The sequence below is a fragment of the Scyliorhinus torazame genome, chromosome 13, assembly GCF_047496885.1.
Source record: "Scyliorhinus torazame isolate Kashiwa2021f chromosome 13, sScyTor2.1, whole genome shotgun sequence".
Taxonomy (NCBI): domain Eukaryota; kingdom Metazoa; phylum Chordata; class Chondrichthyes; order Carcharhiniformes; family Scyliorhinidae; genus Scyliorhinus; species Scyliorhinus torazame.
Window position 1 is genome coordinate 179,513,998 of NC_092719.1, and position 17,004 is coordinate 179,531,001.

A 17,004-nucleotide genomic window follows, 5' to 3' on the forward strand; every position below is an offset into this window, starting at 1 on the left:
GGAATGATGGAGATGACATATTTGGAGGATTCAAGAGAGAGTTCTAAAGCGCAGCAACCTGATAACTAAATGATTAACTGCCAGCTGTGTAGGTAAGGAAACGGAGGTTGAAAAGTAGATCACGTTCTTGAGGAGCAGAGCATGCCACTAACTTGTTTGACTTGAGTACATTACTGACATAGAGTGAGATGAGATTACGGAGATACATGAAAAGGGGAAAATGATCTTGAAATCTATTTGCCAGGGTGCATGAGACTCCAAAGCCTTTCAAGAGAATGACTGATCAGCACACAGAACTTTGTGAATTGGTTGCAATCGTGGAGATTGGAGACTGACTACGCGAGTAGGCAAGCCATAAACTGACGATTAGAATTGGGGTTTTGGAATAGTGGGAAGATGTAGAATTAGGGACCAGTGATGTCACAAAAGTGGAATGAAGTTGTCCTGATAACGGAAGAGGGTTGGAAACAAGTAATTGTATGCAATTTGATGAACTGTGTTCAGAAAGGGTCAGTGGCTCAGCTTGTTATCTTGACACACATATATTTCAATGGTTGCTGCTTAACACTAGAAATAGAAGCATAAGTAGACCAGACCACCCTCAAGCCTGCTCCACCATTCAATACGATCATAACTGCCTCAACTCCTCCTTCCTATCTGACTCCCCATATCACCTACTTCTCTAAGAGCCCAGAAATCTTTCTATCTCTGCCTTAAAATACTCTGATGCAGTAGTTTAGAAGGTGCCACCCTTCAGATAAGACGTTTGACCAGAGCCCCATTTACCTGCTGAGAGGAATGTTAAAAACCCCGTTGTACTGTTTCAGAAAACATCAGGGGTTTTATCCCTGATATCCTGGCCTCAATCAATGTCACAAAAACAGATTATCGGCCATTACCACATTGCTGGTTTTAGGAGTTTGCTGTGTAGCAAATTGGCCGCCATGTTTCCTACATCACAACAGTGACTACACTTGGCTGTAAAGTGTTTTGAGAGTTCTGCGGTCATGAAAAGCACCATATAAATGCGTCTCTTTTTTTAAACCTATTCACCAATGGAACATTCACAACCCTCCAGGGTAAAGAATTCCAAAGATTCACACTGACTGAAGAAGTTTTTCTCATCTCCACCCTAACCCTGAGTTGTTCCTGAGAAACTGTCTCTGTGTTCACCCTGTCAAACCCCTCCTGAAGGTGCTACATAAACTCAAAAAGACAGGAAGGCTACTTTTTCAACTCTCTTGCTGCTACACCAGGCCAAAACTTGATCAATCGATTGAGCTGCCAATCATTTTTGCAACGTGTTTTTGTTTAGTAACTCATAAAGAAGCAAGCCTAGAAATTCAGCTAAAATGTGACAAGAATATATTTCAGCAAGTTGTGTGAATTAAATCTATTCAATCAATGAATTAGCAACATCACACCATTCTACTGAAGGCTAAAATGATTGAAAAGAAGATGATATAACAATAGTTTTGTGTTGTAGTAAACATGTACCCACCCACATTCATTCTGTTCAAGGCCTTTCGGTAATTTCTCTTGTGACTGCAAATCAATTTCTTCTGGTCTATAATTTATAAGTACAAATTATTAATTTTATTTGTCAATGATTCATAAAATTAATATTTCAAAGTTATTGGCTATTTGTATATTTGCATATTTCTTTATTTCTAATTCTATCTGCAGATACTAAATTTGAAAGCACTGCGAAGAAAATCATAGGCTTCTCTTCTCTTGGTGTTGGAAGAAGGGCCAGAAGGTACTTGTTAGCTTACTTTGAAGACCAGTCAATGAGGAACTAATGAAAGAGCAGCACTTCAGCGACTAGCATGCCCGCCTTGTCAACAAACGACTGGGATTATATATACTTTTATTTTAAAGGACAGTTCTTCTGCCAATACCAAAGATAGCTATGTTTATCTATTTGTATTTAAAGTAAATGTGCTTCCCAGAAATATTGCTGCTGCCTATCAGCACTGTGTTGGGCCACAAGCCTCAAATATGACAATGATATCTGCTTTATCGAGAAAAGACATGTGGATTTGACCTTCCGCAGCCACACACTGTTGGCAGCTAATATACAATTATCCGTCCCTCCTGTACTGGAAGTACTTTAATTGCAAGCTTTAAGCCAGCCATTTTGGAGAGGTCACTGACATTCAATAGAAAAAAATTCTTAAGTGTTCAGATATCAGGATTGAATGCCATGTCTTGCTGAGAGCTCTTGAATTTATTTTAGATGAGTTAAATACTGCAGTTACACTCGTGCTGCTGTAAATTCAGTGACAGGTCTATTAAAGCAACAATGGTGCTTGCAGATACATTGTCATTTGCATATCTATGAGTGAAGGTAATGGCAGCAGAGCTACATGCAAACCTGCTCAGATAGCCAAAGTGATCCATTACTAGTTCTTTTTTAATAGCAGTGAATCCTAATTCGTTGGAAAAGAAAGCAGCCATTTGTATAACCAGGATTTTTTTGAACAAATGTAGAAGACCAAATTCAAGTGATTGCAGTTACAGTGCATTGGAGTGAGGTAACCACTCAATTTATTATATACTTGTATCAATATTGCCAAAGATTGTTGAGCTGCACTTTTAGCACAGGGAAAACAAATGTTGGCACTTTGCTCGCGATTGAATGCCCTGTACAGATAGTATGAGAGGCTAGTCCCCTGGTGAAAAGAGACACCAAATAACCACCAAATGGATGCAGCTACGAGAGGCTTTAATTGAATGTATGAAGAATGGGAATGCCATTTAAAATGTAGTCTGTTGTCTGGCAACATAGCGTTGATCTGCCCATGCAGTACCTGTATGATTGTGTGCCTGGCATTGCCATTCTCCATTGTCAACTTTAACCTGGACAGTAATAAATAGTTTAAAGAGGCATTTTTCTATCTACTGTAAATTAGCAAATGGTCGGGTATATTATCAGTTCTAAAAGCTCTCTCTCACCTAGTTGCCAAAGTCCTTTTGTTACTTATTTTCTCCTTTCTAGAAAGCAACTAAACCTCACCTGATACAATGAGGATTTGACTGCTGAGAGTTACTATCACTGTTAACTCGTTAGGTCAGCAACCAAACTGCTGTCATTCTACAATGGATTGATTTTAAAAGCTATATTGCATATTAGCTTAGTTTACAATCAGTTTCCAGTTTATCAGCGACCTCAAGCTAGGCACAGCAGGAACAGGATTGGAGGCTTTCTAATATAAAACTGCAAATGCTAGTTGTTTTTTCTGCTGAGAAATTATTATTGATCATTTTGGAACTGAAAGACTGGGAACTAGTAGACACTCCATCTGTCAGATGTTTTTCTTGAAACTGTTTCCATCATTCTTTGAACAGAGGATATACGTCAGGAAGTTAATACAGATTTTGAGTGATTTGGGCAACTATCTAACGTACATCCTTAGTAACATTTAATATTTAAAGTTGTGGATGAAAATCTCTGTTGTGTTCTTGCAATTAAATGCAGGATATTATGAGTTTGACTATGCAGCAATTTTCATGTTAGTACTGTTATAAATATATCTTATGGCAAACATTCTCAGGACAGAATCATAACTTGTTCTCAAATGAAACAACCTTGTTTTACATGATGACAGTGTTAGAAATGTTTCTTTTGTGGTACCTGTAATTTCATGTATGTGGTAGACTTGTAAGAGTTTATAAAACTTTGTTTATAAAACCCAAAGGTTCAGATTGACTAACATCCTGTTTAAGGATGTGGTTAAGTTGGTCTCACTCTAAGCTATAAGGTGCAAGAACCTTTGGTTATTGGCTTTTGTGACGTCAGGGAATTTATACGGTTAATAGTGTTGATCACGTTGAAAAAGCGAGATCTACTGTTCGCAGATATTTCATCGGCCTGCTATTTCTTATGGAACACTTCTTGACTTGAACAGGAGATGCACGTCAGGAAACAGAAATCATTAAGACATAAAGAACTGCTATCGCGATGCATAATTCTTTCTTTAACATTTAAAATGTCAAATGTGGTTCCTTCTTAATGTCACTTTTTTCCAATTTATTATATGATATGAGGTGCTTAACAGTAGGGTGTGGTCTCCCAAGTTTGCTTCCACAGAGGTAGAAGAGAGTTCGATTGAGATCATTGTTAATTATTGAGATTGGCAAAAAAGAAAGTGGACCAAAGAGCAACAGTGAGACAGTAAACCTGCTAAAGAAACAAGGCACAGGAGGCACCACCTGAATGAGGTGCCCTCCCTCCCTCCCTCCCATCCTTCCTGCTATTTTTCAGATAAGGCACAAAAAATAACCTGTCCAATCCCACTCATGTACACATACCATCCATATTATGGTATGGGCAGTATATTAGGTAAATGGGCTTTTTAAACCAGCCTGACAGACCTTTAATTAGTTATTCCGATGTGGTGGACAGGCTGCCGATTTTGATGCCCACCCAGTTGCATAGCACCTGGCAGGGGCACCCGCTATCCAGCCCAAGGACATTATGAAATAGATGGGACGTGTTTAATAATGAATAATGGTGAACACAGGATTGGAACAAGCTAAGAAATGGACAGAGAGTAGCATGGCAGGAAACCTATCTAGCAACACAAATAGAAAGGATTTGAAAGACACACAGTAACATTGCGAAACTAATTCCAAAAACATTAAACATGACATAATAAACCAATCATTACATTATTAGTGTGTCATATTTGGTCTTGCTCCCAAGTTTCTTCACTGCAGCATTCCCACAATAAACTCCATACCTGAGACTAGTATCATGGTGGAGATTTTGAGACAAATCTCCATAACACTGTGACTTTGCCTTTGTGCCTGTGCCAACTAATACATTTGCAACAAAATGAAATTCCTTCAGCTCCTTTCCTTATTCTGATACGTCAGGCATGCAGAATGCAATAGCAATTTGATCAAATACTCCCTGAATGATTGTGATATCAAAGAACTTTCTCTGTTCTTGGTACATGGTGTAACATTGCCTTCGCTGTGCAGTGAAAAACGACGAGTTGCAATCTAATGTTCTCATATAGACAGGTCTCAAGGTCAGTTGTCAATCGATGGTGGGAAAGGAAGAGTAAGGAACCCTGAGCTACCTCCCCGTCGGGCAAGTAACTTCCGGCTCTTCGTGTTGTTTCTAATTGGCTCACTGTAAAACAAAGGAGAACACGCAAACTTCACGCAGTCACCCAAGGCCAGAATCAAACCCAGGTCTCTGGTGCTGAGATAGCAGTGCTAACCACTGTGTCACTGTGTTGACACAGTGTGACTTTGATGCATTGAATGGGATGCTTATGCATTACTGGGCAGAAAAGAGCAGGAGGATAAGGGGGCAAGTTGGGAAGTGGTAGTTGAACAAAGAACAAAGAAAAATACAGCACAGGAACAGCCCTCCAAGCCTGTGTCGATCATGATGCCATAACTAAAAACAAACTTTGCTTTTACTCGGTCAGTATCCCTCTATTTCCTCCTTATTCATGTACCCATCCAGATGCCTCTTAAATGTTGCTAATGTGCCTGCTTCCACCACATCCTCTGGCAGCGCTTTCCAGGCACCTGCCGCTCTGCGTGAAAAACTTACCCCGTACATTTCCCTTAAGCTTTCATCTTGAACCTGTGCCCCCTTGTAACTGAAACTTCGACCTGTGGAAAAAGCCTCTGACTATCCACCCTGCCTGTGCATCCCATAATTTTGTAGACCTCTATCTGGTCTCCCCTCAGCATCCGTCTTTCCAGTGAAAACAATCCTAGTTTATTCAACCTCTCCTCACAGCCAACACCCTCGAGACCAGGGAACATCCTGGTGAACTTTCTTTGCACTCTCTCCAAAGCTTCCACATCCTTCTGATAATGTGGTGACCAGAACTGCACGTAATACTCCAAATGCGGCCTAACCAAGATTTTATATAGCTGCAATATGATTTCCCAACTCCTGCACTCAATGCCCTGGCTGATGAAGGCAAGCATGCCAAATGCCTTCTTAATCACTTTGGCCACCTGTGTTGCCATTTTTAGGAAACTGTGGACCTGCACGCCCAGATCCCTCTGTATGTTAATGTTCCTAAGGGTTCTGCCATTTACAGTATAATTCATATCTAGATTTGATCCTCCAAAATGGAACACCTGGCATTTGTCCGGATTAAACCCCAGCTGCCATTTCTGTGCCAAAGTCTCCAATCTACCTGTTGTATCCTCTGACAATCCTCGGCAATCTGACAATCAGCAACTCCGCCAATCTTCGTGTCATCCGCAAACTTACTAATCAGACCATGCACATTTTCCTCCAGATCATTTATATATACTACAAACAACAGAGGTCCAAGTACTGATCCCTGTGGGACACCACTAGCTACAGGTCTCCATTCTGAAAACCACCCTTCTGCCACTACTCTGTCTTCTATAACCAAGCCAGTTCTGTAGCCCACCCCGAATCCCATGTGATTTTAGTTTTTGTACCAGTCTGCCATGTGGGACCTCATCAAACGCCTTACTAAAGTCTATGCAAACTGCATCCACAGCCCTTCCCTCATCAATTTTCTTTGTCACCTCTTCAAAAATCTCAATCAAGTTGGTGAGACATGACCCTTCCCGTACGAAACCATGCTGCCTGTCACTAACTAGTCCATTTTCCTCCAAATGTGCATATATCCTGTCCCTCAGTATCTTTTCCAAAAGCTTCCCACCACTAATGTCAGGTTCATCGGCCTACAATTTGCTGGAATATCCTTGCTTCCTTTCTTAATCAAGGGAACAACATTGGCTATTCTCCAATCCTTTGGAATCTCCCCAGTGGTCAAATAAGATGTAAAGATATCTGTTAAGGCCCCAGGTATTTCTCCACTGGCCTCCCGCAGTAACCTGGGATAGATCCCATCCGGCACTGGGGGCTTGTCTACCTCAATGCAATTTAGGATACTCAACACTTCCTCCTTTGATATATTAACGTTCGCAAGAGCGTTCATACACCTATCCCTGACCTCAACATCCGTCATTTCCTTTTCCCTGGTGAATAACTATACAAAGTACTCATTAAGGATTGCGCCTATTTCCTGTGGTTCCACGCATAACTTCCTTCCATTGTCCTTGAGTGGGCCTACTCTTTCTCTTGCTCCTAATATATGGATAATAAATATGGATAAAAAGCCTTGGGATTCTCCTTGATCATGCTCGCTAAAGACATTTCATGGCCCTTTTTAGCCCTCCTAATTCAATGTTTTAGTTCCTTCCTACTTTCACTGTACTCCTCAAATTGGAGTCGGAGGAGCCTCAACCAGTGTAGACCAGATGGACCAAATGTGTTGCAGATTATATGGACTGGCTTTTCAATTGCCAGTGGGGACAGAAGCAGGTACACACAATTTGAAAATCACATTCCTGGAGGGTGGAAATGGGTCCCACTCCCTCCAGGACAGTTTGTAATCTTTATATGGACTGTGGGGGGTGGAATGGGAACGGGAAACCCGCTTGCTCCCAATTAAAACCCCCTTAAATTCCTTGAGGTGCTTTGGGATTTTCAATCTTTCTTTGGGACAAAGTGGAACAGTCTGTTTGACTTTAGCGCACGACCACCGTATTTGGTAAAAGGAAGTTTGTTTCATGTAAAAGTGAGGGGTTAACTAGCACTGGATTGAGTGCTGTACCGAGATTCGCGCGACCATGGTTATTACGTGCATCTTTATCCACCTGGTCCTTTCATGGACTGTGCCCCAGCATGCCTGCTGCCTGCTTTTGTCATTGGCACGAGGTAGGCAGCTCCCACCTCCTGGAAAATCTTGATCCCACTTATTGAGCGCTGAGCTCACCTCGTGCCCAATCAGTTCAGGTGCAGGGTTGAGATCCAGAATTCATCAAGTATCATGCTCCCAACCCTGTTTCAAAAATCCAGCCTTATGTAACTCCTATGTTGTCATTGAATCGCACAGCATTGCAGCCCATTTGTAAGAACTACATAATTAACTTTACTGGCTATTTCTTCATAGTACCTTCCCCCTTTTTTCAAGTAAATATTAGTAAATATTGAATGGCTACTCCCACCATTCTGTAATGCAATGAATTCCAGATCATTGTAACTGAATGCATAAGGAAATTCTCTTCATCCCTTCCCTGGTTCTTGTGCCAGTTATCTTAAATCTTTGTCTTTTGGTTACCAACTTAAGCAAATGTAAGTAGGTTATTCCTGTTTCATCATATCCCTGTCTCCATTAAATCACTCCTTAAGCTCTATTCTGAAAAGAACACTCACAACCTCTCTCTTTTCTTGACATAACTGGTGTCCTAGTACCATTCTGGTAAAGCTTGGCTGGAATTCTCCGGCCGTTTGCTGGCGGCATGATTTTCTGGTCCTCCCCCACCCCCCTGGCCCTGACAGCGCACACCCAGTCTCGGGTTTCCCGGCGGCATAGGGTGGCTTCAATGGGAATTCCCATTGACTGCGGCAGAAGCAGAGAATCCCGTTGCTGGGAAACACATAGCTGGGAGGCTGGAGAACCCCGCCTCTTAAGGCCCAGACATCCTTCCAAAGGTACAGTGGCCACAGTATTCCAGCTGAGATCTAACCAATAGAGATGAGCTTCACATTTCATATGTCCGAATGATTTTACAATTTTAGAAATTTTCATCTGTGACGTTTATGTAGAAGTAACTGAGATCGTCCATTAAGTGCAGGTTTATTCAGGTGGGACCATATACTGGTAATCTGAATCATTCTCTGCCACTTGATAGGGAGACAAATTACTGGTTCGGCTGCTGGTTTCATTGCTGAGAGTCATTTAATTCCATGCTTTTCCAAAAAGAGTCACTGCAAAAATGCAGTATGAGGGAAAATAAATGGGTGAGGAAATGCACATCTTTTTGTAAGTACTTTCGCAATACAATCGGGAGTTAACAGCATTGCATTTTCAATCATTAGAAATATCCCTCTATGTATTCCCTGTATAACGCACACCTTTAGATTCTGCTGTTACTTCATTACATTAGCTTGTAATAATACGGTATAGCATTTGTGTAGTTCATTTGTGACAGTTTTGCTCTGCCATTACAAGTGAGGCGTAAAATGACTGGCTTGCAATTTCCAATATTTTTCTAATTCCAAAGAAACATAGAACTGAAAAAGCATGCACATTGTAATGAATACTGTTGTCCAAAAGATGGCTTTATGCAAGTGGCATTTTCAACTTGGGAGTTTTAATTTTTATTAAATGAACACAGCTTGATGGGTTTAATGGTGGTGAAACTATTAGGATTCACCGTCATTACTGCTCTGAAACTGACAGTAACTTCTACAATGTCAAGTGCTTGCACTGTTGCCTCACAGCTCCAGGGTCTCGGGTTCAATTCCAGCCTCAGATGACTGTCTGCACTTTCTCCCTGTGTCTGCGTGGGTTTCCTCTGGGTGCTTCGGTTTCCTCCCAAGTCCAAGATGTGCAATTTAGGTGGATTGGCCATGCTAAATTTCCCCTTAGTGTCCAAAGGTTACGGGAATAGGTTGGAGTAGGGTGCTCTTTCAAGGGCCGGTGTAGACTCAATGGGTCAAATGGCCTCCTACTGCATGATTCTGGAGTCTGCCACTATAACTGTGCAGTACAATGCACATTTATCCAGGAACTAATTCTCCTGGAGAAGTTTGCTGTAACATGCCATATTTTTTATTATTCATTCCCGGGATGTGAGCGTCGATAGCATTGTGATTTGCCCTTTGGAAACTGCCCTTGTGTCACCTTATTCTCTGTACCAACGTCCTTTTTTCCAGTGTCCCACAATTAGATGAAAAATATTACCAGATTACTCAGTATATTTGCTGAATTAATCAGTCTTCAATAAACTTTGAGTTCAATTCATTACATTTATCATCATGAATCTGATACCCAATTATGAAGAGGAATCATTTGATGCTTGTCACAAAATTCAGCAAGTGAAAATTGTGCAATGCTCCCATATTTCTCATAATATTTATTCCAGGGAGGCACTGTGTAGTCTTGCCACAGCATTGAAATTCAGGGTTCCTGTTTTGCTTTTCTAGTCCTTTGTGGACTTAATATGTGCCACGTTAAAAATGCCAATGGTCTATTTGGGTTTACAGAAATGTGAAGTTTCTTTTTTTACTGGCAGCTATTGATCCCCACAGTACAGCACCAAAAGTTTATATTTTAATAATGCGTCTATCTCCCTATTCTTCAGCATGTAAATAACTTAGAAACTATGCAATGGAAATGAACACTGGAACGCTGCTCGCCAGATCATCGCCCATCCATTCATCATTTATTTGCATCTTTCCTGGTTGCTTTTCCTTTGAACACCTGATCAGTATTTTCCCTGATCTATGCCAATGATATTGTGATGATGTGGACATGCCGGCGTTGGACTGGGGTGAGCACAGTACGAAGTCTTACAACACCAGGTTAAAGTCCAACAGGTTTGTTTCGATGTCACTAGCTTTCGGAGCACTGCTCCTTCCTCAGGTGAATGAGCATGACAGGTATGTTCCTTCACCTGAGGAAGGAGCAGCGCTCCGAAAGCTAGTGACATCGAAACAAACCTGTTGGACTTTAACCTGGTGTTGTAAGACTTCGTACAATGATATTGTGGCACTTGTTAAAGGGAAGTCTAGGATAACCTGGAATAGGTTGAATGCCACTCAACGTTGAACATCCCAATTTACTCAGTTTTCTTTTATTTCTGTTTGTGATGGCCTTGACCAAGTATTGCTGATATTTTCTATCTGGATTGCATGGCGTCCACCTCTTTCAATTTTGTATACTTTACAGTGTGATTTTGAGTTGGTTTATTCATTTTTTGTATTTTGTTCTTCATGTACTTATATCATGTATGGAGTAAAACTGCAGAATAAAGTTTAAGAAACAAAACAAATGGCTTCTTTGTCCCCAATTTTGTGGCATTCGCTGTTATTACTCTGAAACTCACAGCGACGTCTGCAGTTTTAATGCTCCACATTTTCCCATTGGCTGCGCTGTGGAAGTGCCACCTCCCTCCACCAATCAAGTAGAAACGACTGAGCTGACAAAAACTTAGTCCTGTCATACTTGTTGGGAAAATAAAGATAGTTTCAAGGGATTTATGTTTCTAGTGGTAAGCATTAGAAATGAGGTAAAAGCAAATTACTGTGGATGCTGGAATCTGAAACTAGAACAGAAAATACTGGACAATCTCAGCGTGTCTGATAGCATCTGTGGAGGGAGAACAGAGCTAACGTTTTGAGTCTGAACAAAGAACAGTACAGCACAGGAACAGGCCCTTCGGTCCTCCAAGCCTGTACCGGTCATGATACCAACCTTTGCCAACACCCTCAGCACTTCCTTGTTTTGTATCTCTCTATATCCATCCTATACATGTATTTGTCAGGATGCCTTGTGAACGCTGTTAATGTATCTGCTTCCACAACCTCCCCTGGCAACGTGTTCTAGGCGCTCTCCACCCTCTGCGTAAAAAAACGTGCCTCGTACATTTTCTCTAAACTTTGTCCCACAGACCTTAAACCTATGCCCCCTGGTGACTGGCCCCTCCACGCTAGGAAAGAGTGCCTGCCCATCCACTCTATCCATGCTCCTCATAATCTTGTCGACCTCTATCAGGTCACCCCTCAACCTCCAGCTTTCTAATGAAAACAGTCCCAGTCTATCCAGCCGCTCTGCATAGCTAACACCTTTCAGACCAGCCAACGTCCTGGTAAATCTCCACTGCACCCTCTCCAAAGCCTCCACATCCTTCTGGTAGTGTGGTGACCAGAATTGTGCACAATATTCCAAGTGCGGCCGAACCAAGGTTCTATACAACTGTAGCATGACTTGCCAGTTTTTATACTCGATGCCCCGTCCAATGAAGGCAAGCATTCCGTATGCTTTCTTGACTACCTTGTCCACTTGTGTTGCCACTTTCAAAGATCGGTGGACCTGCACGCCCAGATCTCTCTGACTTTCTATATTCCTGAGAGTTTTGCCATTTACGGTATATTCCCCCTCTGTTAGACCTACCAAAATGCATTACCTCACATTTGTCTGGATTAAACTCCATTTGCCATTTCTCTGCCCAAGTCTCCAACCTTTCCATGTCCTGCTGTATCCTCTGACAATCCTGAACATTATCTGCCACTCCACCAACCTTGGTGTCATCCGCAAACTTACTGATCAGACCAGCTACGTTTTCATAGAACATACAGTGCAGAAGGAGACCATTTGGCCCACCGAGTCTGCAGCGACCCATTTAAGCCCTCACTTCCACCCTATCCCTGTAACCCAATAACCCCACCTAAGCTTTTTTGGTCACTAAGGGCAATTTATCATGGCCAATCCACCTAACCCGCACGTCTATGGGAGGAAACCGGAGCACCCGGAGGAAACCCACGCAGACTCTGGAAGAACGTGCAGAGTCTGCACAGACAGTGACCCAGCAGGGAATCGAACCTGGGACCCTGGCGCTGTGAAGCCACAGTGCTAATCACTTGTGCTGCCCACGTTTTCCTCCAAATTGTTTATGTATACTACAAACAACAGAGGCCACAGCATGGATCCCTGTGGAACATCACTAGTCACAACCTTCCATTCCGAAAAACACCCTTCTACTGCTACCATTTGCCTTCTGTGACCGAGTCAGTTCTGTATCTGGATAACTCTTTGTCAGAGCTGGGGAGAACTAATCCTAAAGGATTACTTTAGAAACCTGAGGTTTTTAGGGCGACGTGTGGCGCAGTGGTTAGCACTGGGACAGCGACGCTGAGGGCCCGGGTTCGAATCACGGCCCTGGGTCACTGTCTGAGTGGAGATTGCACATTCTCCCCATGTCTGTGTGGGTTTCACCCCCACAACCCAAAGATGTACAGGTTAGGTGGATTGGACATGCTAAATTGCCCCTTAATTGGAAAAAAAAAATTGGTACTCTAAATTTAAAAAAAAAGAAACCTGAGGTTTTTGGGCTATCTTGTCTATAAAACAATTTTAAACTAATTGGGAAGACCGTGTTGGCTGGATTAGAGTTTGTGTGTAAGTCAGTCAAGACAAAGAAATCCTGAGAGGGGTTGGTGTCAAACCTGGAGGGGATTTGCTGGTAGAAGTGGAGTGGAAGCTCTATTCACAAGTCTTTTGGAAAACATGGACTGGATTTCAGAACGCAAACTGCTAACGGAAAGCATGATTTATGAGAGAAGGTTTGAAAGCCAAGTTTTGGAAGTGCAGTTTGGAAACTCTCATATCATAATCATCTGGGGGAATTCTGAGGAAGAAATCCACAGGCATTAACTTGGTTTCAGAGCATATATGTGTGGTAGTCGGTATTAGAGGTATTATGGTACCCTGTAATGCTGTAAGACCATTGGTGTAGGAGGTACTGTTTTCATTGGTTAAGCCTGCCTGCTGGTTCCGCCCAGCAAGGCGGAGTATAAGAGCCCGTGTCTCGCCAGCAGCTGCCTTCTGTACCTGCGCTGCTGGGGGAAACATCTAGTGTAATAAAGCCTTCAATTGTCTCCAATCTCGCTTCTGGAGTTATTGATCGAGCATCAATTTATTACACCAGATTTTAAAGAATGGAGCTCCGAATCAAGCCGGAGTGTCTGCACCTCAGCCCCCACGCGGCAAACTCAGCGGCAACCTTCAAACACTGGCTGGCGTGCTTCAATGGATATCTCAGGACAGCCACAATTACACCCACGGAGGATCAGAAAATGCAAGTTCTGCACTCGAGGGTGAGCCCAGAGATCTACACTCTCATCGAGGACGCGGACAATTTTGAGGCCGCAATGAATCTGCTGAAAGGACACTATATTTGCCCTGTAAACCAGGTCTACGCCCGACATCTACTAGCGATGAGGCGACAAATCCCCGGGGAATCGCTGGAGGAGTTCTACCGTGCGCTCCTGGTGTTGGGGAGGAACTGTAACTGCCCGCAGGTTTCGGCCAGCGACCACACACAACTTTTGATCCGGGACGCATTTGTTGCAGGTATGCTGTCCTCCCAAATCCGCCAGCAATTGCTGGAGAAAGTGACACTAGGCCTCAAGGAGGCACGGGCCCTTGCTAGCTCCCTGGATGTTGCCTCCCGAAATGCCCGCGCTTACGTCCCCGACCGCGCAACAGCTCATTGGGCAGCGTGGACCCCCCCCCCCCCCGCAACCGACTCCGATGCATCCCCCATCCCCCCACAAGCTTGTGCTGCGAGACTGCCAGGCAACCCCGGGGGGGCCTGTTGCTATTTTTGCGGGCACGCCAAGCAACCCCGACAGCGCTGTCCGGCCCGCTCATCCCTCTGCAAAGGATGCAGCAAAAAGGGCCACTTTGTGGCAGTATGCCAGGCCCGGGCGGTCGCTGCGGTCTCCGGAGGTGAATCGGGACCGCCACCACAACCCTCTCCACGGGCCATATGTGGCCAGCGGGTGCCGCCATCTTCGTCCTTCAGGGCCACGTGTGGCGTCCGGGCGCCGCCATCTTGTCTCTCGGACACCACCTGTGATGGATGGGCGCCGCGACCTTGTGCACCCCCTGCCATGTGCGACCAGTGGGTGCCGCCATCTTGGCTGGACTCACAGGACCCCGACTCGTATGACCACTCACTACCTGAGGAGAACATCCAACTTCTGCCACGACTAGCCTCGGTGACCCTGGACCAGTCTCGGCCCCGAACACTCTCGACTGCAACGACGACCGTGCTCACCATTGGGCATGAAACATCCTGTCTGATCGTCTCTGGGAGCACGAAGAGCTTCATACACCCCAACACGGTAAGGCGCTGTTCTCTCCCCGTTCACCCAGTTAAACAAAAAATCTCACTGGCCTCCGGGTCTTATTCAGTGGAGATCAAAGGGTTCTGCATAGCAAACCTCACGGTCCAGGGAAGGGAGTATAAAAATTACCGGCTCTACGTCCTTCCCACCTCTGCGCTCCTAGGGTTAGATTTTCAATGCAACCTCCAAAGCTTAACCTTTAAATTCGGTGGCCCTATACCCCCCCCCCCTCACTGTCTGCAGCTCGCGACCCTCAAGGTCGATCCACCTTCCCTGTTTGCGAACCTCATCCCGGATTGCAAACCCGTCGCCACCAGGAGCAGACGGTACAGTGCCCAGGACCGGACCTTTATTAGGTCAGTGGTCCAGCGATTACTGAGGGATGGTGTCATTGAGTCTAGCAACAGTCTCTGGAGAGCTCAAGTAGTGGTTGTAAAGACCGGGGAGAAGCATAGGATGGTCATCAATTATAGCCAGACCATCAACAGGTATACGCAGCTTGACGCGTACCCTCTCCCCCGCATATCCGATCTGGTCAACAGGATCGGACAATACAAGGTCTTTTCCACGATGGATCTAAAGTCTGCCTACCACCAGCTCCCCATCCGCCCTAGCGACCGCAAATACACTGCTTTCGAAGCAGATGGGCGGCTCTACCACTTCCTAAGGGTTCCCTTTGGTGTCACGAATGGAGTCTCGGTCTTCCAATGAGAGATGGACCGAATGGTTGACCGGTACGGTTTGCGGGCCACGTTTCCGTACCTCAATAATGTCACCATCTGCGGCCACAACCAGCAGGACCACGACACCAGCCTCCGAAATTTCCTCCATACCGCAAAAATCCTTAATCTCACATATAACAAGGATAAATGCGTGTTCAGCACCGACCGTCTAGCCATCCTCGGCTACATAGTGCATAATGGAGTTATAGGCCCAGGTCCTGAACGCATGCGCCCCCTCATGGAGTTTCCCCTCCCCCACTGCTCCAAGGCCCTGAAACGCTGCCTGAGATTTTTCTCTTATTATGCCCAGTGGGTTCCCAACTATGCGGGCAAGGCCTGCCCGCTAATCCAATCCACAGGTTTTCCCCTGTTGACAGAGGCCTGCCAGGCCTTCAGCCGCGTCAAAGCAGACATCGCAAAGGCCACGATGCACGCCATCGACGAGTCCCTCCCCTTCCAAGTCGAGAGCGACACGTCCGACGTAGCTCTGGCGGCCACCCTCAACCAAGCGGGCAGACCCGTGGCCTTTTCACGTACCCTCCATGCTTCAGAAATCTGCCATTCCTCAGTTGAAAAGGAGGCCCAAGCCATAGTACAAGCTGTGCAGCATTAGAGGCATTACCTGGCCGGCAGGAGATTCACTCTCCTCACTGATCAACAGTCAGTGACCTTCATGTTCGATAATGCACAGCGGGGCAAGATAAAGAACGACAAGATCTTACGGTGGAGGATCGAACTCTCCACCTACAACTATGAGATCTTATATCGTCCCGGGAAGCTAAACGAGCCTCCTGATGCCCTATCCCGCGGCACATGTGCCAACGAACAAGTGGACCGCCTCCAAGCCCTCCACGAGGACCTCTGCCACCCGGGGGTCACTCGATTCTTCCATTTCGCTAAAACCCGCAACCTGCCCTACTCCATCGAGGAAGTCAGGACAGCCACCAGGAACTGCCAAATCTGCGTGGAGTGCAAGCGGCACTTCTACAGACCAGAGAAAGCGCACCTGATAAAGGCTTCCCGTCCCTTTGAACGCCTCAGTATGGACTTCAAAGGGCTCCTCCCCTCCACCAACCGCAACACATACTTCCTGAACGTGATTGACGAGTACTCCCGGTTCCCATTCGCCATTCCCTGCCCCGACATGACCGCAGCCACTGTCATAAAAGCCCTCCACAGTATCTTTACGCTGTTCGGTTTCCCCGCCTACATACACAGCGATAGGGGGTCCTCCTTTTATGAGCAACGAACTGCATCAATTCCTGCTCAGCACGGGCATTGCATCGAGCAGGACAACCAGATACAACCCCCGGGGAAATGGACAGGTAGAGAGGTAGAACAGAACAGTCTGGAAGACCGTCCTACTGGCCCTACGGTCCAGGAATCTCCCAGTCTCCCGCTGGCAGGAGGTCCTCCCGGATACCCTCCACTCCATCCGGCCACTGCTGTGTACCACAACCAACCAAACACCTCACGAACGTCTCCTTGCCTTCCCTAGGAAGTCCTCCTCCAGGATCTCGCTCCCAAACTGGCTGGCAGCCCCTGGACCCATCCAGCTCCGCA

At 45.1% G+C, this 17,004-nt stretch overlaps 1 protein-coding gene across 2 annotated transcripts in view; it reads left to right on the plus strand.

Annotated features, from left to right (window-relative positions):
• LOC140388400 (caspase recruitment domain-containing protein 19-like) overlaps positions 1-10,860 on the plus strand; it is an 88,583-nt gene extending 77,723 nt beyond the window's left edge. The window contains exons 7-8 of one of the 2 annotated variants that reach the window (XM_072472509.1): positions 1,687-1,759; positions 2,424-10,860. In XM_072472509.1, the coding sequence (XP_072328610.1) occupies positions 1,687-1,759; positions 2,424-2,436 (86 nt within the window). In that variant the 3' untranslated portion in view covers positions 2,437-10,860. Of the gene's footprint in view, positions 1-1,686 lie in introns of both variants that reach the window. The other variant, XM_072472508.1, reaches the window with a different exon arrangement.
• The last annotated feature ends 6,144 nt before the right edge of the window (positions 10,861-17,004 follow it).